Genomic DNA, 27,566 nt, shown 5'->3' with positions numbered 1-27,566 from the left:
AATTTCTCTCTAGATACATTGCTGTAATTTATACTCTAAATATATGTAATTGTTATCAATTTTATTATATGACATTTAATGTCTTTCTAAAATTGCATCCTCTCGATATGCAAGTTACTATAGCGCTCGTCTTATCATTAACATGTTTCTAGATTTTTTTGTTATAGACTCTTATGAACATTTTTGTAGTAAATCTTTGAGAAAATCTCCCAATAATTCTTAGGGAACATCCTAGGCATAAGATCTAAGATTGTGAACACTTAAAATACTGATTTAAATTACAAAATTGTTTCCAGAAAGTTCATATGTTAGGCAAATGGTGTATGAGCATGTCTGCTTCACCACTCGTAATTAGTATATAGTGTTGCTACTTTATCAGAACCGGAAATTTTGATCAGGAAGAAACAACCTAAAGACCTTAGAAAAATAATACATCTTTTGAATTTTGTTTTATTTTTCATTAGTTTTCTTTTTTGTGATACTGACTTTCTCTAGTCAAAATAGACAAAATTTACAGATGAGGGAAGAAGCTAGAATCAGCATGATTTTAAGTTTTGTAGCAGGATGGAAGATGGTGCCATTTAAGAGATATTTATTGTGATATTGATATGTGAGAAAATTTTAGTGAGGAAGATGGATTGGGAAGGAAATACATAACTCCATTTCAGTCACCTTCAGTTGAAGCAGTGGATTGATAGCTGTGCTGCCCAGTATAGTAGCTGCAAGACACACATATGCCTGTCAATCACTTGTGGTAGGGGTAGGCTGAATTGAGATATTATGTAAGAGTAAAATACTAAAATACGCCCCACATTTAGAAGACTTAGTGAGAAAAAAAAAAGCTTGTTAATGATTGCATTAGTTAAGGTCCAACCAGGAGACAGCGCTCACCCAATTTGAAAAGGGAAATTCGTTATAAAAGAATTATTAATAACAATGGGGAGCAACTATAAAGATATAAAAAGAGAACTCAAAGACTATCCTGAGGCTAAAGGAGTTTCTAAGGAAGGCAAACATTGAACTTGGCCTCCACTCTAAGGCTAGGATTTGATAACCAGAGGTGTGGATACAGCCCCACTAAATGGCAGAAAAGTTCACTAGGTAGCCCAGGAGGACGCTGACCCACAGTTGCCAGGCAAGCAGGAAAGATCCCTCCAGGGTGCTGATGAACTAAATCTGGCATGTAGGTGTGCAGACGACTCAAAGTATCGGGAACCAATTCTCTGGCAGGAGGACAGTGATGCATGACCCATTTTGGTCAGGAGGGCCATGGGAAACACCATCCATGGTGCAAGCTTCATGAAGCTGTTGGTGATAGATGTACAGATGGTTTTAGGGCATCATTTACCAGCAGGGTGCCATGAACATTGAGGTGAGTGGTATCTCCTTCAGGAGGCGCAGCAAGATGGTCACTCAACTGAGGCAGGGGCAGTAAGCTTGCAGAGGCATTGCACATTCTTGGTGTGAGGCGGGGTCAGCGTGTCCTTGCATGTCCACCCACACACTCCTGCTAATAATACCAAGAAGAAAACAAAAAATGCATTACAGCAGAACCAGAAAACCAGTCCCCCATCCTGCAATGTCTCTCTATTGAAAAAAAGTTAACATGCTTGCTGCAAAGAAGAAATTCATAAAGTTCCATTATCATAAGCAGGTCATGCATGATAAGTTTAGAGCTGAGAGATAATAAATTGATAACTGGTGCATTCATTAATATTTTTATATTGATTCAGTTTGAAACAATTCTTGGATATATCAGGTTAGATAAAACATACAATTAGGGCCTCCCTGGTGGTGCAAGGGGTTAAACACCACACTATGAAGCAATCCACAGCCTCTGCAGCATGAGTTGAATCCCCAGTCAGCCAGGGAGCAGCCCACATGGCAAGGCAGACCTCTCCTGACTCGCCCATTGCTTCTCTCAGCAGTGTACTTCATTCAGTGTATCTGCCTGTTCTGTTCCCCATTCTGTCTCTGGTGAATCCTCTCACCCCCTGTATCTCTGGCTTGTACCCTAGCTCTTGTATGCATAAATAAATAAATCTTTAAAAAAATAAAATGTACAATTAAAACAAGGTTCACTATTTTTACTTTAAAAAATGTAACTACCTAAAAATTTAAAGCTACATGTATGGCTTACATTCATGACTCACTGTTTCTCTGGGATGGTGCTAGTGTGAATGTGTAAGGTAGGTAGAAGACATCCATAGAAATTGATCGAGGTATTTAGGAAGAGAGTGCAGAGATGAGAGACAGGCTACCTGAAAGTACCCATTCCCCAAATTTTAAAATTTAGTGTGATTTTATGTGTTAATTTGACTGGAACACGGGATGCCCAGAAATTGTGTTAAACAGTATCTTGGGTGTTTCTGTAAGGGCATTTTTGAATGAAATTAACATTCAGTTCAGTAGACTGAGTAAAGCAGATTGCCCCCTTTAATGTAGTGGGCCACATTCAATCAATTGAAGACCCGAATAGAATAAAAAGGATAACCCTTTACAGGATAAGAGAGTATTTCTCCTGCATGGCTGCCTTTGAACTGGAACATTATTTTTTCTGCCCTCACACTGAAACTAAAACCCTGGGTCTTCTTGGATCTTGAGCCTTCAGGTCTTCAGATTGGAACTACATTGGATCTTCAATCTCCAGTTTATCAACTTATACTCAGATTATGAGACTTGCCAGCCCCTCTAATTAAAAATAATCCAATTATTTTAATAGATATCTTTATAATTGTATGTGCATGTGAGCATGTGTGCGTGTGTGTGTACGCACATACACACAATATGTAGTTTTGTTCTCTCTGAAGAAACTTCATTCATACAATTGGATAGAGAAGTAAGAACCCAAGGAACCAGAGAGGATGAATGGATGGCAAATGCATGGATGTTTAGACAGGGATTTTCCCCTAAAGAAAAAAAAATTTTCTAAAATATATTTGTATGCTGCTGGCAGAGGTGCAGGAGTTGAGCTGGTCATGTAGGTAATAAGGTACATAATGCTATGTGCTGTGGGAGTGGGAGGTTTTGCTAGTTCCATAAGGATAGTGTATCAAGACTTAAATGGGAAAATGGTGGGATCCAGGTGGGAAACTTCTTGGAGTGAGGGGACCTCAAGCCTTACTTGGTGGTAAGATGGGGTATCGGTATTGCCCTTGATACAACAGACTGTTCCTTCCTAGAGAAAACAACCTTAAATGTGCTGATAAGAAAATTGCCTGTTAGCCCCTATTCTTTGTCACTATATTCCAAGAGTTGACTGCCATAGAGTAACATTGACTTAAGAATTCCAAACCAAGTAACTATTAATTCTTTGACAACTGATTTTTTTTGGCCCGAATTATCAGGCCAAAATTTGGCCTGAATTATCAGGCCAACATTCATCTGATGTCTGTACAACCTCATTTCACTTTAAATAATCTTAGCTCTATCCTTTTCTCTTTCAAACTTTATTTACTTTTGTGATAGGCTCAAATGAGATATGAAATACTATAAAATAGGGTGTGGATAGATATTTATTAGAAAATGGCTGAGAATAAACAAAACAAGAAATGTAGAATGTAGGTTTGTAGCAATGTGTTCTCATCTGACAATAAAGGACAAAAAGTCTGGCTCTAGTTTCAGAAAGTAATAATCTGAGAAGTGATCTGATAAATGATTCATTAAAGTTACCTTTTCAGTTCTGGTATGAGAATTCTCTTTCTGGCATGAATCCTAAAACATTATAACAAGTCCTCTAGCCCCTTTGAGCCTTACAGCAATCTCTTTGGGTGACTGCATTATGCAATCTTTACCTTAGGATAACCTTAGGGATGGGTGTAATAAAAGCTCCATAAATCAACACTCTGCACCAGATATCAAATGATAAGACATTCCTGTGGTTAATAAGTCCTAACTGCTCAAATCACAGGACTTGACAAATGAAGGAAATGGGCACAGACTAGAGAGCACCTTGGACTTGGGACTCTGCAGATTGGGGCTAAGTCCCCAACTGTGTGGCTTACCTCTCTTGTTAACTGAGGAACATTGCTCATTTCAGCTTCCTGGTAGGTTAAAGTCAAGTGAAAATAGCCAGATAGGTTCACATTTCGGGTTTCTGTAAAGAGTCCTGGGAAAAATATGTATCTCAGAGAATCTGTGTTCATACTCCAATAAAACAACATTAATTCATACTTTGATATTTTCATAATCTGCTAATACACAATTAAATGCTTTTTATAGCAAGAGTCATAATTTGCATTTGTTGCTCATAACATACAGTGTCTGACGCTCTGAAGAGGAGAGCTGACTATTTTAAGCATGCTTTGTTGCAAAGAGGCTTGAACTGGATTAAATTGGTTCTAGGCTGGAGTAGAGCTGATGACCAGATCCTAGGTCAGATTTCTTGGGTTCTTTGGTCAGCATTAGTCCTGTTTATACTTGATGATTGTGAACCTAGAGACAGAGGCCCTTTGTTTAGGAGAAAATGTACATACAGTTACGAATGGTTACTTAGCAAGTTAATGGGTTTATTGATTTGAGGAAGTAGAAAAACTTTGAACTCCCAATCTTGTTTTGAAAAAAATCTAAAACCTGCAGAAATATCAGAACAATAATATCATAAACATCCAAACACCCTTCAACTAGATTCACCAATTATCGACTAAGACATTGAAAGTCAATTGCAAGATGCTTCAGCCCTATGACTTTAGCATTTCTCTCCCCAAGTGTTCCCAGGACAATCATTACACCTATAAAAACTTATATCAATTCACTACCACCTATTTGCTGTCCATGTTTACACTTCCCCACAGTCCCCAAAGCATCTACAATAATGATTTTTTTCAATCTTGGGTTCAATTGAGGTCACACTTTGCATTTATTTATTTGTATTTTTTGTCTCTCAATCCTTAACTTTGCAAATATCCTATTTAATAATAACCTTTTACCCTGAAGTTTTAGCACCATGACCATTTCATCTTATCTCATTTCATCTGTACTTAATAGCTGGCATTCTCTCATAAAGAAGTCATTCATTGTCTTTCTCGCTCCTCTTGGGTATTTTGGATGAGGTTTTAACCTATTACTGTCATTTTTTTTTTTTTGTATCCAAACTGTCTTAAATTTGGCGGGGTGACCTCCTGCAAGCTACCTCCTATATGTGGTGTGTGTATGTTTGTGGGTGTACTTTAATGATTCTGTTAGCTTTTTATTTAAAGATTTATTTATGTATATAAGAGCTGAGGTTCAGGCCAGAGGTGTGGGGGGTGAGAGTATTCACCAGAGACAGAGTGGGGAACAGAACAGGTAGATCTACTGAAATACACTGCTGAGGGGCGTACCAGGGCACGACAGGAGAGGTCTGCTGCGCCCTGTGGGTCACCTCCCTGGCTGGGGATCAAATTTGCTCTGCAGTAGCTGCTGAACACTGCTTCATAGTGCTGTGTCTCTTTTTTTTTTTTTTTTTTTAATAGAGGCATGTTTTATTTATTTATTTGTTTGTTTGTTTGGTTGGTTGGTTTATACATGCACTGGGCACAGTCAGAAGCGCGGAAGGGTGAGAGAATTCACCAGAGCCAGAGCGGGGAGCAGAGCAGGCAGAAGGACCGAAGTACACTGCTGAGGGGAGCAGTGGGCGGCAGGAGAGGTCTGCGCACCATGTGGGACCCTCCTCCGGTGGCCGGGGAGCAGCCGGGGATCGAACCGGCTCCGCAGAGGCCGCGGGCAACTTCGCAACCCAGCGCTCAACCGCTGCGCCACCGGGGAGGCCCCATAGTGCTGTGTCTTAACCCCTTGCGCCACGAGGTAGGCCCTCCATTAGCTTTTTTGAAGCATTATTTTATTTTTCCAAAGACTTAATTGTTCCAGATCAATTTTAGCTTCACAGCAGAATTGAAAGAAAGGCACAGAGAATCTCATATTCCCTCTATTTCCACGTATATGTAGCCTCTCCTATTATCAATACCCTCTACCAGAAGGTATATTTGTTACAGTGATGACCCTATATTGACACATCATAATCACCCAAAGTCCACAGTTTGCCTTAGAGTTTACTCTTGGTGTTTTACATTCTGTGTATTTGGACAAATGCATTATGGCATAAGTCCATCCTGATAGTATCATACAGAGTATTTTCACTGCCCTAAAAATCCTCAGTGCTGGGCCTCCCTGGTGGCGCAGGGGTTAAAGTCTCAGTGCTATCAAGTGATCCCAGCCAGATAGCTAACCCACAGGCGCAGCAAACCTCTCCTGTCTCATCTGCTGATCCCCTCAGCAGTGTATTTCAGTAGAGCCACCTGCTCTGCTCCCCAGTCTTTCTCTGGTGAATCTTCTCACCCCCCAAACCTCTGGCCTACACCCCAGTTCTTGTATGCATAAGTAAATAAAAATCAATCTTAAAAGAAAATCCTCTCTGCTGTGCCTCTTTATTCCTCCACCCCCTATCACTGATCTTTTTACTGTCCCCACAGTTTTGTCATTTCCAGAGTGTCGCTTAGCTGGGATCACACATTGTATTTCACTTAATAATGTGCATTTAAGTTTCCTCCTTGTCTTTTCATGTCTTGATAGCTCATTTCTTTTAAGTACTAAATAATATTCAGTTGTCTGGATGTATGATAGTTTAATTATCATTATCTACTGAAGGACATCTTGATATTTTCCATGTTTTGGAAATTATAAATAAAACTGCTATACTATTCATGTGCAGGTTTTTGTGTAGACATGTTTTTAACTGATGGGCAAATAAATTTCAAGAAATGTGATAGCTGGAATGTATGTTTAGAGTATGTTTACTATTTTGTAAGCAACTGTCAAACTCTTCTAAAATGCTATATCATTTTGCATTCCCACCAGCAATGTAAGGATCGTTCCACATCATCACCAGCATTGATGTTAGTATTCTGGATTTTCACCAATTTGTATATGTTTTGATTGTGTTTCCCTGAAGACATACAATGTGCAACATCTTTTATATGCTAACCTTTAATCTGTCTATCATCTTTGGTGAAGGGTCTGTTAAGATTTTTGACCGATTTCAAGTTTTGAGAGGGTTTTTTTTTTTTATATTTTGGATGTCTTTATTATATGTGTGCATTTAAATAGAAATATGTATATTGTCTTCTGTGATGATGAAAGTGGATATACATCAGACCTATTGTTAAGATTTAGACAGCTATTATATTGGCTGAAATGAACCAATTGTGACTGCAACTATAGAAGAGAAAACCCAGACATTCCCCCAGATGCAAGAGCAACATAAAGGTTATTGTACTAATGCTCTATGAAAACATTTTTTTTCCTTTTGCTTTTAACTTCATTAAGTACTTCAGAAGCAGAAGGTGATACAAACCTCACTGTAGGGCAATTAGATCAGGACTAAAAAAGAATTTAAATCAATGCTTAGTGGCCCCTCAACAACGCTGTGGTTACCAAAAGCGGTACCTCCTGGGCCTTGCAATTACCACATTATGCAGCTGATGTGTGGATGATGACCGAAAATGAAAAATGATATTTAAACAGTCACTCTTACCTCTTTTATGGGATTTAATATCCATTATGAAGTCTTTGCCTTGCTTTGTCCATAAATAACACTGCACAGATATTTCAAGTTTCAAATTGACCTAGCTCAAACCCTTAGGCAGCTGGAATAGTAATTATAATCCGGGCAGATCACACAGTTCTCTTTAGTTTCCGCTCCCTGTCTGCAACACCCATCACTCAAGATAAGAATTCCGCGGCTCTGCTGTCAGTTCCACTTTCAGACCCAGGGTAGCCAGGCCACCCTGCATCCAGGAAAAGATGGCCTTAGCACCGTTCTCCCTGCCGCCAAAGGGGCGGCAGAATTTCGGGACCAGCATCAATTACCAGGCGTGGGCCCCTCACTCTCCCAGCCACTGGCCCGCACAGACGCGAGCGAGAGGAAGGGACCTGGATGAATGCCCCTCCGCACCCTCCCCTGCACAGCCACACTCCGGCTGGCCGGCATCCCGGCGTGAACAGGGACCTCTCGCCCCTTTAAGCTGTGTGAGCTGGGGTTACTTAGCTTGTGTTTAACCTCATTTCCTCTTCTACTATCTATGGGACACTTAACAGTAAACTCCTCAGAGGAGCACTGTGAATAGGAAAACGTGGGAGAACATCTTAGCTACAACGCTGAGTCTTTCATCAACAGCAGCTAAAGTATTTTTCTGGCTATTGTCCTTGCCATCTTTGCCCTGTATTAGTCACCACCAAGACCCAGTCATGCCCCTCCCCTTCACATTGCTACCAGCTCCCCAGCTTCCAGATCGACCTGGGTGATTCATTTATCCCCAGCACAGCTCTTGGGCAATGCTTTTCCCCTTCAGGGTGACTGCTTCCCAGAATTCTGGAAATCCCCGTTTCCTTTTTTCCCTACCCCCTCCCTCATTACTTTCCTAGCAAGGTCCCACTTACTTTCTTGAGTTCAAACGAAGAGAAAGAGGGACGGACAGCGCAGATTTAGCCCAGCCTCGTCGGCCCACGGCGAGGGTCCACGGCCTCTCGCGCCACTGCCCCCTGGCGGACAAAGCTGAGAACGCCCTGCCCCCGGGGTTCCGGGGCTCCCACTTCTGCTGGGTTGCAAACCGCGGTCCCCGCCCCAGCCCGCCCGCCCGCAGGCGTGCCCGCCGCGCTCCCTCCCTCCGGTTCCTGCCCTGCCACATCTTCGTCTGACTTCCACACGCTGGGGCCATGTCGCGACTCAGCTGGGGATACGACGAACACAACGGTGAGTGTCTTCTGATTGCACGGGATGGGGGTACTTTGGGCAGTGGGCCATTGAGGGGGACGGTCCGATGCCCTGGAGCCAGCCGACCGCACACTGCTGATCTCATACTTGGCGAGAAAGTTTTTCGGTTCCTCTTTGAATTGAGCTGTGCTCCCCAAGCCTAAGCAGGAAGCAAAGGGAAGGCTGAGCCTAGTGTAGGTTGAGAAAGTGTCTTTTGGAGAGTATTCATGGTGCGGGTGACAGTGGGGGCGAGTGACGGTGAGTTAGCCCTATTAAGATTCCCTGGCTCCCTCCCCCAAGTCTTCTTATTTGCCCGTTCATTTTCATTTGGAAAGCTGAGAACTTTCTCTAATATCAACTACTTATCAATTAAAGGCATGGAGCTCAGAAGTCTGATGACATACTTTAATGGATTGAGGACAAGTTTCCTTTCAGTCTTTTAAGCTCATTATTCACTTAGGGGAAACAAATCATGGAAAACCCTTGAAAATATATTTAAAAATCTTAATAACTGAATTGCACGAAAGATTTAATTTCTTCTTGGCAACCAAAATACTGCACATTTCTTAATAACTGTACTATAAAAATTCCCCCAGCAGTTTACAGTTGATTACTACTGTTGGCTTAGGTTCTTTTTGGGAAATGAAGTTTACTTTGGGTTACCTCTAACTCTCCACTCTTTCTCCCTCTCTTTTCACCCTCCCTTGCAGAAATTGAGGATTAGCAAAGGATTGTTGAGATTTTAACATATTGACAAAAAATTTATCTATTGATGGGGTGACAATAATTGCAAGACGCATACTTTTTTCTCATATATCCTAAATTATCAAAGGTAAATGGCTTTTCTTGTTTTTTATATATAATAAAATAATAATCGTTATTTGCAATATTGCAAAGTGTCACCAAGAAAGTCAAGAAAGAAAATGAATCACTGTCAAAATTAGATCTGAGAATAATAATAGTAACAACAATAGTCATAACACTGGATAATGCATGCACATTATTGGATTAGCATGCATATTATTGAACAGTATTGGATAGTTTCATTTTATAGGTAGCCTGTTTTCACCAAGAAAAAAAAGTTTTCATTCTAATAGTAGCATTTTTGAAATTCTAATTAACTTGCCAGTTGAAAAATGGCAGCAGGTGAAGTTTATAATTTTAGTAATGAAAGGTATAATTTAGGTGAACTGAGACCTAAATTTTTGACTGACACTTGTATTTATAATCTTACATTTTGCTAATTTTCAATTTATGTTTGTTTATTTAATAGCTACTGGGTGCCAACAGTGCCTTCATTATGGTTAGGAAGAAGAGTCTTTTCCGTGAATGAGTATTGACTACTCTTTAATATGTTAGAAAATATTGGTTCTGATGAAGCTAATCTGCAGAAACTTAAAAAAAAATTCATCTTAGAAAAGATATTAGCAAAGAGTGATTTTGTCTTTCTTCTGGGAATTGTAGGGCAGTCTCTTTTTTTAGATACCATAACTTTCTGAGGGCCACACCTTTAAGTAGATCAACTTGGGCAAATTACTACTGGAAATGTGTGGTATCTTGACTGGACAAGTTTTATTGTTCTTTTCTCTTAAACATTGACACAAGTAGTGAATGAGCAGATAAAAGAAAACTAAAGTTGGGAATAGTAGAAATGATAAAATGGAACATCAAGAGGTGAAGCATTGGAAGGATGGCTTCATAATCCATGTATAACTCTTCTGCTGCCCTTTTATAATTCTATTATAAAGTTTAGTTTTTATAGTTTAGTTCTTATAGTCTAGTTTTTATAGCTTAGGGCATGCGACAGTTGTTGAAAATTGTATATCACTATGGATATTCACAAGTTCGTGAATCACTCAAGAACCATCATATATTTCTATTTGAGAAATACGTTTATATTGATTTAAAGTTGAACGTGTTGGGAAGTTTAAGAAAGATAGGCCTCTGAGAGGCAAGAAATGAACCTACCGTAGTGGTTAATAGATAATATTGAGCATTTGATATGAAGTGGTGATATTTTATATTATGTAGGCTTATGTCTGCTTACACAAATAGTTCTGCTTTTAAAAGTGAAAAAAAGGATTAGGAAGAGAAAGAAACTCTTGATTGTAAAGAAGTCAACAATATGTTGTGACATATGCATTGCGTATTTGAAGTCTAGTTCTCATTAGGTTAAATCTTACTTGGTGGCAGTGAAATAGAAAAGTTTTTCACCTAAAAAATTAGATTATATGCAAAAAGTACTAGAAAGGTAAATGAAACTACTTAATAAAAAGGAAATGTAATCCCTTTTTCTGTAATTAGTTTTAAGCAAGAACTTCTGATATTTAAGTTGTTTTAAGTCCAAAATAACAAGCTCATGAGAGAACTAGTTTTAATTCAACTTGTGATCATGTGTTAATGCTATGGCTATTTGATTTGTTGTCACATGATGCAAATGGGAAAGAATTTATGCTTTCTCTGTTGCAAAAATGAAGTATAATAGATGCTGCTGATAATATAGTTGTCTTTCTTGAACTTTCTTTCAAAATTTTATCTTTTAAAGAGATATGTTAATAACAAATGTTTAGTCAATTGTCAGACTGTGTCATTTTAATAAGTACTTGAGTTTTAGAGAAATCTAGTTAGTTGGTTAGTGAAGTAGGGTGAAACTTAACCATTGACCCCACGCTCTACTTACCTTGTGGTAGCTGTTTAAATTGCAGGCATAGTAGAGGTAATAAGAGCCTCTAACCTATAAAGTGACTCACATTTTTAGAATGTCTTGGCACTTAATTGAAGCTACAACCTTGATGTTGATTTTGAGAGTGCAAACTTGAATAGAGTCACCCAAAGAAATGTAGTAATGAATTACCAGTTTATTGGTTCACATCAATTATCAAACATGTATCCTGTTTGGGAACTTGATGCAATTTTGACTTTTCCAATAGATGATCAGGATGACAATTATTCCTTGTGTAGGAATTCAAATGTAGCATTGGCACAATAAGTAAAGAAGGACCTACCAAACTGTAGGAAGAGATTAATTGCCACCTGTTCCACTGCAGATAATCAACAACATTACATTTTCTGACAAGGGATAGCCATTGTATTTGGATTATCCTATGTGAAAAACGCGTATACTTCCTCAGTATGACACTGGCACCTCACAGGTAACTCAGTTGAATCCTGGTGATAGGTGATGATAACAGTTAGTAATGGAAGAAAGTAGGGACGCATCTTTAAGAACCACATCCTTTCTTTGCTACACAGTTGACTCTTCCAGTCTATAAACTTGTTGACCGCTGACCTACCACAGCTCATTCTTGGAGCTGAGACTGAATCTCACTGTTTTCAATGATGAATTGTACTGTTGTTTTTTGTTTGGTGAAAGGGTATCTTTGCAAAGTAGTTTATAGAACTTACAGGCTCTTTTGTCTGCAAGGTTTAGTTTAATTCTGAAAGTGAATTTAAAACAAACCAGTACGTTTCCATACCGATGGTGGAAAACAACTAATCTTAAAAAAGCAAAACAGCAATTACATACTAAAGTCCTGCAGATGAAGATTTTATTTTATTAGTTTTTGGTGTTTTCTTCAATATCAAGTCCAGTGCATTGCACGCAATAAATATTTATTGGATGAAATAGCTTATTTATTCCTTTTCTTTTGTCCTATATATTTAAGGTCCCATTCATTGGAATGAATTTTTCCCTATTGCTGATGGGGATCAGCAATCTCCAATTGAGATTAAAACCAAAGAAGTGAAATATGACTCTTCCCTTCGACCTCTTAGTATCAAGTATGATGCAAGCTCAGCTAAAATCATCAGTAACAGTGGCCATTCCTTCAACGTTGACTTTGATGACACAGAGGACAAATCAGGTTGGCTTTTATTTTTGGTGGGGAGTGAAGGGCTTGGATGACTGGACTATACTTTCTTATTTTTCATACTTGAAACACGTACGCACTGTATATTCTTTGTTAGCTCTTTGTTAAATAAAAGTTTTATTCAGTAAATTCACTGGATAGTATCTTTCACAACATGAATAAACAATTGGCCAACAAAATAAAACTGTAGTTTACTTGTTAATTTGTAAGCTAAGTGAAGAACAAAAATAGCGTTTCCTTAAAATGAACATTTAATTCTCCTTCAAGCTTCCCAAGGAATAGAAGGTATCAAGTTTAAAAGTAAGATGAGAGAGAAGATTGTATAGAATCATATTTTGGAACATTGTTTATGGCATCTGACAAATTATTTTTACTTTTAGTCTAATAGGATGATGTTCTATTTGCTCTATTAAAGAAAAATATAGCTAAATTTTTAAAATCCTTAATTGGAAGAAAGTTTTTACTTATTCATTAAGCTCAGATTTAGTTTAGTAATAATATTCTGTATTTATGTGATGCTATTTTGTGAGTAAAAATTATAAGCCCATACAATTGCTTCCTCATATTTGTCAAATGCATTTTCATCAGAGCAGAACTGCATAAAAATGATTAATACATGGTATTTTCAAATTTTACGTTACATATATATGTGCATATATTTATTTATAGGCATTTATATATTATTTATAAATATAAATATTTATTTATATGCATATTCAGTTGTCTTTCCTTCAAGCCTGATGGTGTGACTCTCTGTTAATAGGTATGGTTGATGTAATGGGTACATTGTAAACGTTGTCCAAGGTGTCTGAGTACAAAGTTTATAACACCCATAATTGTAGTTTGATTCTGTTTGTAATTATAGTTTGATTCTATTTTTTTAAAAGATTTATTTATTTATTTATTTATACAAGCATTGGGTACATTCAGAAGTGCAGGAGGGTGAGAGAATTCACCAGAGCCAGAGAGGGGAACAGAACAGGCAGACTGACAAAGAAATACACTGCTGAGGGGAGCAGCAGGTGGAAGGAGAGTTCTGTCGCGCCATGTGGGACCCTCGCTGGTGGCCAGGGATCGTACTGGTGCTGCAGAGGCTGCGGGCAGCTTTGCAGCCCAGTGCTCAACCGCTGCACCACCAGGGGAGGCCCTATAGTTTGATTCTTAAACATACAAAACCTGAGGTTACCTACTCCTAGCTTTATTTATTTATTTATTAAAGATTTATTTATTTATGCATAGAAGAGCTGGGGTATAGGCCAGAGATGCGGGAGGTGGGATCCACCAGATGCGGGATCCACCAAAGACAGAGTGGGGAGCAGAACAGGCAGATCTACTGAAATACACTGCTGAGGGGAGCAGCGGGCGAGACAGGAGAGATCTGCCTTGCGCCATGTGGGTTTCTTCCTGGCTGGCCGGGGATCGAACTCATGGTGCAGAGGCTGTGGATTGCTTCATAGTGTGGTGCTTAACCCTTTGCACCACCAGGGAGGCCATACTCCCAGTTTTGGACTAAGAAATAATTATTTTGTGCATCACCTAAAACTTTACACTTTGTAAATGTCACCAACATTTTTTTTTTTTCATGTTAAATGTCACCAACTTTAGTCATAAATAATTGTTCCTCTAATTTGCCCAGTAGTGATCCAGGTCTTCCTTTTCTCCCCACCCCTACTCCTCCCTCCTTCCAGCATCTTCTCTCCCTCTCTTCCTCTCTTTCTGTCTTCTCGTTTTTTTCCTCTGCCTCCTGTCAATCAGTGGAAACATTTTGTTCCTGTTTCCAGACTTGACACTTTCTGTGATGGGTGGTGTGTGCCTTGCACATAAGTGAAGGTCTTTCTTTCCTGTCTAGATCACAATGAAGTTATCAGGGTTAATTGAAAATGAAAATTGAAAATGTCCACAAAGTACTTTGTATCCCTCTGAGACAGAAACTACCTAAATATGGGTCATGATCCTCATTCTTTTTCCTCAAGGAAAATGAACAGACTGTCTAATGGTGATTTTGGGGGAAAAGTCAGTTAAAAAGAAGAAACCACTACAGTTAAACAAAATGTTGTTGATGATTTTTCTTTTTCTTTGGTTCATAAAAAAAAAAGATAATTTCTGAAATAACAAACCACTTTTACTTGAATAAAATAGTATTCATTTGTAAAGAAGTTATTTTTGACCAAAACAAATTCTGAATTTCACCAGTCAATGAACCACAAGCATAAACCCTTCCCTGTGGTCCTAAGAGTGCTTTAGCTGTGCAGCTGCATCCCTGCATAATGGGGAGTCATGCTTCATAATTTTAAAAATCCTTTCAAATGGGGGCAGGTGGATGTGAAATTCTTCAGAAAGAACCCCATTGGTCATAGAAGAGGGAAAAAGTAATCTGATAAAGACAGTGTGTTCTTACCCCAACTACTGTATACAGATAATATCTCACCCTCTGAGAATCTCACCCTACTAGTCCTGCTGTCCACCACCTCATCTACCCCTTCCCCAGCCTCCTAAGCTTGTCAGATCACAGGACATCCCCCACTGTTGTAACTGCCAATTGAGTCTCTTTCCACTCAGTTGATGGCTGTCTCTGGGCAACAGCTTTATTTTAATGCCTAGCATGTTGCCTGGCACATAGTAGGTACTCAATAAATGTATGATTAAGTTAAAAACATTTTTCAGTAGCTGGTTGGGGGCCATGGAAAATACCTTGAGATAGCATTACAGTATAGAATGCAGTAGTATATATGGTTGAAGAGTCAATAAAATGACAAATCCCAGAAATCAATTAATACTTATTGTTTGACACTGAAATAGTTCAAACAATGGTAGGTTATTTGTTGTTTGAACATATAATTTTTAAAGGTTATTGTACACTAATTATTAATCTACAGGGGGTAATGAGATAGCCCCTGGCATATAGCAATCATTCAATTACTATTAATATCTATTAGTAGCAGTAATAGTAAAAATAATAATAATGATCATAATAATGATAATGTGTGTTCTTTCTGTGGATGAAATAAGTTGTGCTGAAATTTTGGACAGATTGAAAAAGGAAGGAAACTGATTTCTTGGAGGCCTCCCTGATGGCACAAGGGGTTAAGACGCAACCTATGAAGCTATCCGCAGTCACTGCAGCAGAGCTCAATCCCTGGCCAGGGAGCTGCCCACACGGTGCAGCAGACCTCTCCTGACCTGCCCTCTGCTTCCCTCAGTAGTGTATTTCAGTCAATCTGCCTGTTCTGTTCCCCACTCTGTCTCTAGTGAATCCTCTCACTACCTGCATCTCTGGCCTGTACCCCAGTTCTTGTATGCATAAATAAATAAATAAATAAATAAATAAATAAATAAATAAATCTTTTTTTTTTTTTTTAAAGAGACCTCCTAGAAATAACAGTGACTTGATGAATTCAGTCGTTATTCTTTAATTTTCATGTGGAGAAACTGTCAGTTTCTTAGTTACAACATAACTATCTAGCTCTAGCTATATAGTTTTAGATAACTACCTGAAGTCAACCAAATATACAAGATCCTTAATTATACATAAACAACAACAGAAAAAGATGCTGGTAGAGGCAGATACCTCATTATATGTTTTCTGCCAAGAGACAAAATAGCTAGGGAGTTGAATTGGTAATCTGAACTCTTTATATCATAAGCTCTATTGTAATTATGTTTCCCTCAATAGACTATAAATTCCTTGAGGAAAGAGATGGCCTTGTTCTTCACTGTATATTTAGCAATGAATGCAGTGGCTGGTCCATAGTAAGCTTTTAAGAAGTGCTGAATTTTTTTTAAATTTTTTTATAGATTTTTTACATCATTTTTCATTTTTGCACAATGTATGCATTTTCATTTTGGTTATAGTCCCCACACAATTCCCACCCCCCTTATTTTGATCATACTCCCTCCTCGCCCACCTGTAGTGTGTCTCTGGTTTATAGTTGCTTGTTGATTTTGATTTTTACTTTATTATAATTAGTCTTTTTCCTGGTCCCTTATTTAGGTTTTCTAAATTCCTGCTATGAGTGAGACCATCTGGTATTTTTCTTTTTCTTTCTGGCTTATTTTGCTGAGCATGATCCCTTATAGCTCCATCCATGTTGCTGCAAATTGCTTAAGTTTATCTTTTTTTGATTGCTGAGTAATAGTCCATTGTGTATATATACCACATCTTCTTGATCCAGTCATCTATTTTTGGGCATTAGGGTTCTTTCCATAGCTTAAAAAAAAGAAAGAAGAAAAGTCTCAAATGTAAGAAACTAGAATAGGAAGAGAAAGATAAACCAAAGCAAGTAAAAGGAATACAATAATAGATATAAATGCAGATATCAATAAAATTGAAAGTAAAAACAATAGAGAAAATTAATGAAAGTAAAAACTGGCTTTTGAAAAGGTCAATAAAATAATTTCCTACCAAGTTTGATAAAGAAAAAATAAAAAGGCACAAAAAAAGAAAGTGTTGAATCAATGAGTTGACCAGAGAGTTACGTGGTGTGTAGATGCTAATGGCAGAAGAAGCCACACTTAATGAAGGTTTTCCTGACTTTATAAAGAATTCAGATCCCTGTGACTGTGAACATCCATGTCTGCATTCTTCCTTCTCTCATGGTGTAATCCGGGGTACAGGCCAGAAGTGCGGGAGGATGAGAGGATTCACCAGAGACAGTGGGGAGCAGAACAGGCAGATGGACCCAAAACACTGCTGAGGGGAGCAGCGGGCGAGACAGAGAGGTCTGCCGCACCATGTGGGTATCTCTCTGGCCAGCCGGGAATCGAACCTGCACTGCAGAGGCTGTGGACAGCTTTACAGTGCTGCGCAACCCGATGCGCCAATGGGGAGGCCCTAGGCTGTGACTTTAACTAGGTTCACTGGTCCTAAAAATATTCTCTTTAGGGATTTCCAGGTCACTTCAGTAGTAGCCTTACAAACTGAAGTGTGCTTCTTCATGTGAGTTCTCTTTCTTGTTTTATGTTAATAATATTTTTTGATCCAGGCACTGTCATAGGCACTGGGGATGTAGGAGAACAAGACAGTTTCTATCTTAAAAGGAGTTTGTACCTTAATGGGGTAGTGAAAGCGTGAGCAAACAAATGTGTTGATTTTTAAATTAACTTTTTTTTTTCTGATTTGTTGCCAGCCTTGCTTATCACTCAAGCCAGCTGATCATGTTGTAGTTTCAGAAAATGAGTAAGTTTAGCAACTTACTACAATTTAAAAGAGTCAAATTCAGTAGTGTCACACATTCAGTGTTTTACATTGTTGTTGATCTCCATAGCATATAGCAAAGTGACAAAAACTCTTTTACTAAGATATTAAAATTTCCCTAAACTTTTATGGCATTTAACTCTGTAGACTTCTTAGATGAGAGTATTGATTGAAAAAGATTTAAAAAAAATCTAAATGAGGGGGAAAATGCTCTATATATGTATGCCAAGTATGCTTTCAGAGAAATGATTACTCTTTTTTCAAACATAAGATGGAGACTATAATACTTATTTACTCATCGTAGTTGGAAAGTAAGATGGAGAATTCGATACATGAAAACACTAAATCATCCTCATTAAAAATAATTTTGTTGCCATTATTCGCTTTGTATCACAGGTTAGCTGTTTTTTTTAAAGATTTATTTATTATGCATACAAGAACGGGGGTACAGGCCAGAGGTGCAGGGGGTGAGAGGATTCAACAGAGACAGAGTGGGGAACAGAACAGGCAGATTGAATGAAATACACTGCTGAAGGGAGCAGCGGGTGAGTCAGGAGAGGTCTGCTGCACCATGTGGGTTGCTTCCTGGCTGGCTGGGAATTAAACTCGTGCTGCAGAGGCTGCAGATTGCTTCATAGTGCTGTGCTTACCCCCTTGTGCCACTAGGGAGGCCCAGGTTAGCTGTTTTATAATAGACTGTCTTAAATTCAGTGTCAGAGATAACTTAATTTTGATATTTTTGACTCACATCCCTCCCTGCCCCGCTGCCCCCTGCACTGTTTTCTCAGAAGAACACTACTTGAAAGAATGTCCTTTACAATTAGATATTCACTGATCATAGTCTTGTTTTAAATATTTTAGTTGAAACACTCAGATGAGGAATCCAAATATGTAAAGGTTAATGCAGCCTTCTTGCTTAACTAAGCAGAGTTGTGCTAATCTGCCTTTAAACCCTGGATTCAGAGCAGCCTTTCCAGAGATCAACCATTATTCCTGGATGTTTCCCTACCAATGTGTGGGTTTTGGTATTACTCTGTCTAGAGCCAGCTTGTTTGCATCTTCTTCCAAAATTAAGCTCTCTAATATGCTTTTTACTGTGAAGGAATGACTTTATGGTTCAGCTCAAGTCTTACTCTACAACAGTAAGAGTAAAGGAGAATAAAATTGTTGATTTCTTTTCATCTGGAATTCCATTGCGTGCAAATGGAGCCATTGCGTCAGATGGAGTCATTGAGAGGAATGTGTCTTTTAAATTAATCTGAGTCATTTTTCAAACTATCCAAAGAAACATCAAATATTCATTCATTCATCAAATATTCACTGTGCATGTCCTCTCTAATAGTTCCCAGCTAGGTGATGGGTATGTCAGGGACCCAGCTAGAACCTTTGCCCTCATGAACATTGTCTAATGGGAGAAGAAACAGCAAAATTATTCTGTTTAACAGAGTAATGGAAGAATGAGTTCTAGAATCTGATATAAGTGGTTCTCTTTTCTCTTTTATTTTTTTTAGAGGGCTTTGCAAACAACTATCTTTATTTATTGTAAAGAAATCTGGATCCAGATGAATCTGAAGGAGGCCCCAACCATTCAACCTTCCAAAAAATTTCCATTATATATGCTCAATTTTTTTCCCTTAGCAGTTTTGAGTATTGTACTAGGGTCATGCAATCCAATACCTTAATTAAAATAGACAGAACAACAAATACAAACATAGACAAGAAAAATGAAGCCTGTAGAGGTTTAAGTGAGTTTTGAAAGATCATATAATTTATTTAGTAGCTGAACTGGGACAATTCCCAGGTCTTCTGATCCCAGCCACTACACCACCTCTTAATTGTTGGTATTCAATTTCAGCTGAGTCCAACTGCATAAGGGAGAAATCAGTTCAATTGGGTTGGTCAATATAGATTATAATCTGGATCATTCCTTCCCTACAGTAAAGCTCAAAGAGAAATGTACCTCAGGCAGATATATTATCTTTTCCCTTTTTTCCTTGCTGTTTGTAGAAAACTACCTGTGATACCTCTGAACATCTATTCCTTATGTTAAGTAGGTCTTCTTGACATTTTGAGAGAGATATGTACATACAGTCTCTGAAGAGGAGAATATCAAATAAAACTCTGTTAAGGCTGTATGCACTAGTATAACACTTAAATTGGATGTTGAGGGGAGTTTAGGAATCTGTATGGTGTCTTCAACATCCAATGCTTTCTTATCCTCCCATATCCTTGAAGCCCGCCCAATCAAGATTAATTGGAAGGAGACAGTTTAAGAATATGTTTTCTACTATTAAAAGAAATAGAAGAAGACACAAAGAAATGGAAAGACATCCCCTGCTCATGGATTGGAAGAATAAACATTATTAAAATGGCCATCCTACCAAAAGCAAAATACAGATTCAATGCTATTCCAATCAAAATTTCAATGTCATTCTTCAAATAAATAGAACAATTATTGATGAAATTCATATGGAATCACCAAAAACCCCGAATAGCCAAAGCTCTCCTGAAAAAAAAAAGAAGGGAATGGAGGCATCACACTCCCAGACTTCAAACTATACTATAAAGCCATAATCATCAAAACTGCATGGTATTGGAACAAGAACAGGCATACAGACCAATGGAATCCAGAAATAAACCCACAGATTTATGGTCAACTAATCTTTGACAACGGAGCAAAGAATATGCATTGGAGCTAAGAAAGTTTGTTCAATAATTGGTGCTGGGAAAACTGGGTTGCTACATGCAAAAGAATGAAGCTTGACTACTACCTAACACCATACACATAAACCAACTCAAAATGGTTAAAGAACTAGACATAAGACCTGAAACCATAAAATACATAGAAGGAAATATAGGCAAAACATTACATGATATGCACATCAAAGACATCTTTACAGACACATCACCCAAAGCAGTAATAGTGAAGGCAAAGATAAACAGCTGGGACTACATCAAATTAAAGAGCTTCCGCACAGCAAAAGAGACAATAACAAAAACAAAGAGAAACCCCACTGACTGGGAGAACATTTTTGCACACAACACTAATGATAAAGGACTGATCACAAAAATCTACAAAGAGCTGATGAGACTCAACAACAACAAAGAAAATAATCCAGTCCAAAAATGGGCAGAAGAGCTAAAAAGAAACTTCTCTGAAGAGGAAATGCAAATGGCCAACAGGCATATGAAAAAATGTTCAACATCACTTGTAATCAGGGAAATGCAAATCAAAACTACCATGAGATATCATCTTATACCAGTGAGAATGGCATGTATTAAAAAAAACTAGCAACAACAAATGTTGGCGAGGATGTGGAGAAAAAGGAACTTCCCTGCCCTGTTGGTGGGAGTGCAAACTGGTTCAACCACTATGGAGAGCTGTGTGGAGATTTCTGGACCTACTAAACATGGAGCTTCCACATGATCCAGCAATTCCACTCCTAGGTATTTACCCAAAGGACACAGAAACATCAATTCCAAAGAGCACCTGCACCCCTATGTTTATAGGAGCACTGTTTACAATAGCTAAGCTTTGGAAACAACCCAAATGCCCAAAAAATTCCACATAGAATATGGGCAGATTGACTCCATAGGGAGATGTTGTGGGTTATGGAAGCGTGCATAAGTATTTTTTCTTGCTAATATTTACGAATGTATTGGTATTTAGTTCTGCGTGGAGGTCCCCTGACCGGAAGCTACAGGTTAAGACAGTTTCACCTGCACTGGGGGTCTGCGGATGATCACGGCTCTGAGCACGTGGTGGACGGAGTGAGATATGCTGCTGAGGTAAGTCATGAGACTCATGACTCAGTGTTTTCCTATGCAGTGGGGTTTCAGGAGCCCAGAGGACAGCTCCTTTATCCCTGACTAGATTCTGATCCAATTAAGTACCTCATGGTTACAATTACTTTATTCCATCAATGGGAAATTTTATCTATAGGAGAACTACGAATAGTCCTCAGCCTTAATGCAACTCTGAGAGTTTAGGGTTATTGGGCCCACTTTAGAAATAAGTAAATTGGAGACTTGCAAAGATTAAGGCCAGCTAGGAAGCAGTTGAGATGAGTTTAAGTTCACATCTGTCCGATATCAAATTGCAATCTCTTTCTACAACTTCTGTTGTATTTACTGAAATGCCTGTGAGGGGAGAAAGAAACATATATTTGGTCCAGCTACAAATATATACTAATATAATGTAAAGTCCAAAATATAGAAATGCTAGCAAATGGTAAAGATCCTTTTAGGGAAAAAATAAAGACACAGACTCTTCTAAGTGCTATAGTTCTTTGCTAAAGCATAGCACAATAAAACATTTATTGATTTGTTTCTTTTTCATTGGAAAGTTACTCCTTTTCTTTGTAATTATATTCATTAGGAATATGCTACTACTTCTAATGCTCTAATTAAATGACAAAGTATAAAATAGGTTTAATATGATTAAATATTGCTCACATCTAACTTAACTATGAGATGAAAGTGAATTGTGTGATGCAACCAAAACTATTTAAGTGAAAATAAGTTGGCTTGTGAGTCCTTGAGGCAAGAAAGAGCGATGTTATCAGGTAACCACAGTTCCCCTTTTTTTTTGAGTTTTAAATCAAGTACAAATAAAAGTGATATCGATTCCCTAAAGATATTGCCTATTTAAGCAAGATGTGTTGGAGGACTTTTTTAAAAAGGAATTTTCTTGCTCTAGTTTCTCATAATACTCCAAATGGTTGTTTTTTAACTAGCAGGATATATAGATTCACATCTGTTTAGTTACAATTCAATTTCTAGTTGCCTATGATTGTGACTGAAGAAGTCATTTCACTACTGTCTCTTTGTTGTTATCTGTTGCCAAATGAACTGATGGACTGGCATAGAGCCATTTAAAACAACTTTAGCATTCTTTTCAGCCCCTCCCTGACAGTGGAATTTCATCTGTCTTATGTGAGCCAAATAAATTTTGTTTCATCATCTTCAGGTTTTGTTCCTCCCCCATCTCTCTCACACCAGTTAGAACATGGCACCATGGAGTCCACTGTTATGTGTTCTACCTAGATATCACCTAGTCCTCCTTCATTGTTGTGGCCAATCCAGTGCACTAATTTAAAGTTTTTAATTTCACTGTTTACAGCTTTTTTTTAGTCCACAAATCTCCCTTATTTGTTGCCTTTGAGATATGAAGTCATATGTAAAGGATGAAATAAAAACGTGTATTTGAACATGTTAAATTTTCTCTTACAGTCAACTAGAAAGGTGATTGGGGCGGGATCCTTCATAAGTGTTTCCTCTCTGATGTGACAAAAGAATTCATTTGAAGGCGATCTTAGCTAAAGTCAACCCCTCACATAGGGCTCTTAGACAACATGGCCTACTCATGATCTTGGCCACATTGTTTGAGTGTGTTATATTGCCCCTTGACTACTGTCTCAGTTTGTTCTTCTCACCAGGAATAAAGATTCTCCAAGAGTGGGTTTCTGCCTTATTATTATCCATGATCTTTTGCAATTGTTTGTATTTTGGCGCTGCTGCCAAAACACCTCTGCAATGGTAGAACTAACACCTTTGGATTTTGCAGAAAGCCATTTGCATGGGAGTAGATCTGTGAAGTAGGTGAAGCCTGTCTTCTAGAATTCCAGATCCCTCCTGCTCCTTCTCACTCCCTTCCTTTCCTTTCTCCCCTCATTAGCACCAGCTGCTTTTTATTTTTACCTCAGACTCTAGGATTCATAGACCCTGAATCCTCTATTTTCTCATTAAAACTTGGTCTTAGGAAAGGATCTGAACATATTCATAGAAGGTAGCTTGAGTACTCCTTAACATAGTTATTCTTTTTTTTAAAGATTTATTTATCTATTTATACAAGAAGTGGGGTACAGGCCAAATGCGTGGGAGGATGAGAGGATTCACCAGAGACAGAGTGGGGAACAAAACAGGCAGACTGACAAAATACACTGCTGAGGGGAGCAGTGGGCGAGACAGGAGAGGTCCACCGTGCCATGTGGGACCCTCGCCGGCCGGGATCGAACTGGCACTGCAGAGGCTGCGGACAGCTTCATAGCACTGCACTCAATCGCTTGCACCACCAGGGGAGGCCCAACATAGTTATTCTTAAGGAGACTTTATGCATTAAAATATCTTAAACTAAGTGATAAACACTTGATTTGACAGTTTCAGGAACATCTGGCATTGTCCTTAGCAGTAAAATTGTCCCTGAAAATCTATTTCAAAGAAACTTGACTTCTGTTCATCCAGTGGACTCCGTTAGTTTAAGTTTGTTCAGTGGTCTCTGCCAGTTGGGATCTGACCTTAAGGCCATTTGATTGCAATCCCACTCATGGAAGAGTTGGGGAAGTCACTAGTCACTGGGGAGCAATGGTTGCACATAGTTAGAGCTAGAGTGGCCCAGTAGGATGCGCCAGGACATTCTAAATGGTGACATAGACCTTACTATAGGACACGACAGACTAGCTAAGTGACCACAGTCCTTCACTTAGGCTTTAGTTTTTGGACAAAAGTAAAAAGAATCTGCCCATCTGCCCAAGATTCTTGTGAAGAGCACATTATCCATATAAATACACAGTACCAGACCATGTGTATAAATGTTTTATCTGCACATATGTTTTTAAATATGTTTAAAAAAAAAACAAAAAGATTGTTGCTTACCTGTCTTGCAGCTCCATGTTGTTCACTGGAATTCAGACAAATACCCTGGTTTTGTTGAAGCAGCTCATGAGCCAGATGGACTAGCTGTCTTGGGAGTATTTTTACAGGTGAGAATTCACTGATTTCATTTTAAATAATTAATCATTTATGTCAGATAAAGAGATTCAGTCATGGAGTAGTCAGTCGACTATTTTTTAGTAGTAAACTAGTTCTTAGTTTAATGCTTTCCTTTTGAAATGAGTAACAAACTTTCATGTATAAGTTTATGGTTCATTTGAAGGCCCAGAACTAGCCCTTGCAGCATTGTCTTATGATGCCTCTTATTGTCCATTATGTGAATAGTAACACAACAATTACAGCAGAAGTAGCACCTGAGATCATAAGAAGAATATCTTTATTCTGGACTTTTCCTGATTGCACAATATTAAATGATACAGGGAAGGGTGTTGTTCAAGTTCCTGATTCTTGAAGCACTAGTCTGACCACCATGGTTTGTTATCACAAACCCACTGACCAATTATTGAAAACTTTGGTTGTATTTTCCTTTGTCTCATTTTCACATGTGATCAGACAAGCAATACCACATGTGGTGGGTTGAGTCACTCAACTCTCACTGTAAGTACATTTTTGTAAGGTGTGCACATTTGCTATGCCACCAACTCTGTGTGATTTTGCAGCTTGTTGGAGCTGGGACGGAGGGGAAGGTGGGGCAGAGTGGAGATCGGTGTGGATTCTGTTCCTTTAGCCTCCATGTCTGATAGTGGCAGTAAAATCCAATGGGACAAGAAATTATACTTTAATATGAAGGATTTAAGCTCTTAGGTAATATATATATATTCTGGTGAATTCTCCTCTTGATTTGGGGCCTCAAATAATTTAGGCTGAAAGTGGGAGATGTTTCCACAAATGTTTTGATGTTGCAAAAGTCAGTTTGGATATAGGGTCTGAAAGTCCCATCTGGATTATTATGTAAGAGTTTGCTAAGCAAGGTTTCGCTCAAGTACCTTATAGATTCATAAAGCTAAAGAAATATGAAGCTGTTACTATTAGTTCAACCAAGGAGTCCTGTAACATTATCTCCTTTAGATTTTCCTGGCATGATAAGATCAGTAGGTAAAAGAGAGCTTTAATATAGAACAATCAGTATTTGTTGTGGGCTGACTTAGTTTTTGTTTTTTTGTTTTTTAAAAACTTAAACAGTGAGTAAAATGTACTGATTTGAACCTGATTTGCTACAGTAACCATTTCTTTTGAAATTTCACATTTTCAGATTGGTGAGCATAATTCTCAATTGCAAAAGATTACTGACATTTTGGATTCCATTAAAGAAAAGGTGAAAATAATTACTATTTGTTAATAACTAATAAATTCCTTGTTTTCTCCCAAATTCTCTTACGTTCTTTTAAGATCTTCTCTTATCTTCTTAGAGACACATTGCTCTCTCCTTTGAAGGTTTGGAACATATTTGACCAGTAGAACACAAGTAATTATTATTTCTAATCTTTCAGAAATGATGAAGGAGTCTTAATTGTCTAGAATAATCACTAATAAATCTTTTTATGCATAATTAGTATTTGATGCTGGAGTTTTGCAGAATAAGCCTTTACCTGCAATACATTTAAAAGATTACTTGTATTAAAATAAATCTCATGCTTCTTAAATCTACATGATGTGTTCCTAACCTAAAAATTTTAGAGTAAGGCAGATACTTTGTTTCTTAGATACCGAAGGCAAACACTAAATAATTCTGTGAATTAAAGAATTCCAATATTTCATTGGATGGTATTTTTTTTGGGGGGTGGGTATAAAGTTATCCTATTATAATTTCTGTGAATTCTTTTTTCTCTTCCAGGGTAAACAAACCCGATTCACAAATTTTGATCCAATATCTCTGCTTCCCTCATCCTGGGACTACTGGACATACCCTGGTTCTCTTACAGTCCCACCGCTTCTAGAGAGTGTCACATGGATTGTTTTAAAACATCCTATAAATATCAGCTCTCAACAGGTAAGTCACTTCTTCCAGGTTTCTCCCAATTCATTAGAGAAAAACAGGTTAAAAGTAAAAAAAAAAAAATAAAAAAAAAATCCCAATTTCTGTTGCGTTATGAAACCTGTGTTTCCCTGCATTCTTCAGCGAGATGGTTGGAGCAGAGAGATTTATGCCATCTTCTTAGTTGACTTTCGTGACTAGATGCTTTCTTTCCCACAATGTGCATACAGATACAATGAAGAAAGCGAAGTGCCACTTGAAGGCATTTAATCACTTGCTTTTGTTTTCTGTGGTGTAAACAGACTGGGATACAAACAGGAAAATAGGGGAGGTTACTCTTAAAAGGTGGTATTCTTCTTATCCACCTTAGTGCCTCTACCTGCTTCTCTTACAGCCTTCACCTTCACAGAGTGCACAATGAGGACAGTGAGAGGCACTGCACCCTAAGAAACCTGTATGTCTGCTTAATGGAAAGATCTTATCTTTTGTCTTCTGTGGACAAAACTTTTGTAGGGCTGCTGGTGAGGCTTCGTGAATTTACTTAGAGGCAGTGGAGTGGCTGTCTATGCTGCCCTAGTAGAGATATTAACTCACTTGTTTTTCTGATAAATGCTTACTGAGCCTTAAAGATAAGGCAAGCAAGGTACAGGTTCAGAATGCCTTTGATGCCCAGTATTGCTGCTCAGAGTCCTGAACCATGTGATGCCCAATTTGGCAGATGGAGGCTGCTTGTTCTGGATGTTGTACTTAGGGGTTTTGGTTTGCAAAATCTTAGCAAGAACAGAGTCTAGTTGGTTTGCGAAAATCTTAGCTGTGCTTCGTCCTTCTGCCTGCTCTGCTGTCTCTGGTGAATTCTCTCATGCACTTCTGACAGCATGTCTGAGTGCTAGAACAGAGTCTAGTAATTTCTGTAACTAACAAAGTTTCTGTACTGGACTTGCCCACCTTCTTGTGTGTTCATTCCCCTTACCCCCACCAAAGGCTAGAAGCTGGTTTGCTTTACCAAGGTCGTATCAGGTAACTTTTCCCCTTGGCGTGCTGAACTTATCCAACTTCTGTTGACCTGATTTTAGGATGAAAGCCAAATCATAATCTGAGGCACACTTATTAAAACATTTTATTATAGTC

At 38.3% G+C, this 27,566-nt stretch overlaps 1 protein-coding gene and 1 long non-coding RNA gene across 2 annotated transcripts in view; one reads left to right on the top strand and one right to left on the bottom strand.

The window, feature by feature from the left end:
- Positions 1-608: 608 nt before the first annotated feature.
- LOC119240244 (uncharacterized) lies at positions 609-8,489 on the bottom strand. Its single transcript, XR_005124119.2, has 3 exons — positions 8,416-8,489; positions 4,005-4,108; positions 609-1,510 (listed from the first exon to the last, which is right to left on the bottom strand). It is a non-coding gene; the product is annotated as an uncharacterized LOC119240244 (long non-coding RNA).
- A 166-nt stretch (positions 8,490-8,655) lies between these two features.
- LOC119240234 (carbonic anhydrase 13) overlaps positions 8,656-27,566 on the top strand; it is a 28,737-nt gene continuing 9,826 nt past the window's right edge. The window contains exons 1-6 of the mRNA XM_037504607.2: positions 8,656-8,728; positions 12,394-12,591; positions 21,462-21,580; positions 24,457-24,552; positions 25,716-25,778; positions 26,298-26,453. Coding sequence (XP_037360504.1) covers positions 8,692-8,728; positions 12,394-12,591; positions 21,462-21,580; positions 24,457-24,552; positions 25,716-25,778; positions 26,298-26,453 — 669 coding nt within the window. The 5' untranslated portion in view covers positions 8,656-8,691. The remainder of the gene's footprint in view (positions 8,729-12,393; positions 12,592-21,461; positions 21,581-24,456; positions 24,553-25,715; positions 25,779-26,297; positions 26,454-27,566) is intronic.

Source organism: Talpa occidentalis, unplaced genomic scaffold (genome assembly GCF_014898055.3).
Source record: "Talpa occidentalis isolate TD23 unplaced genomic scaffold, MPIMG_talOcc4v2.1, whole genome shotgun sequence".
Classification (NCBI taxonomy): domain Eukaryota; kingdom Metazoa; phylum Chordata; class Mammalia; order Eulipotyphla; family Talpidae; genus Talpa; species Talpa occidentalis.
Note: the sequence above shows the minus strand (reverse complement) of the source record. Positions and strands in the feature narration are given on the sequence as shown.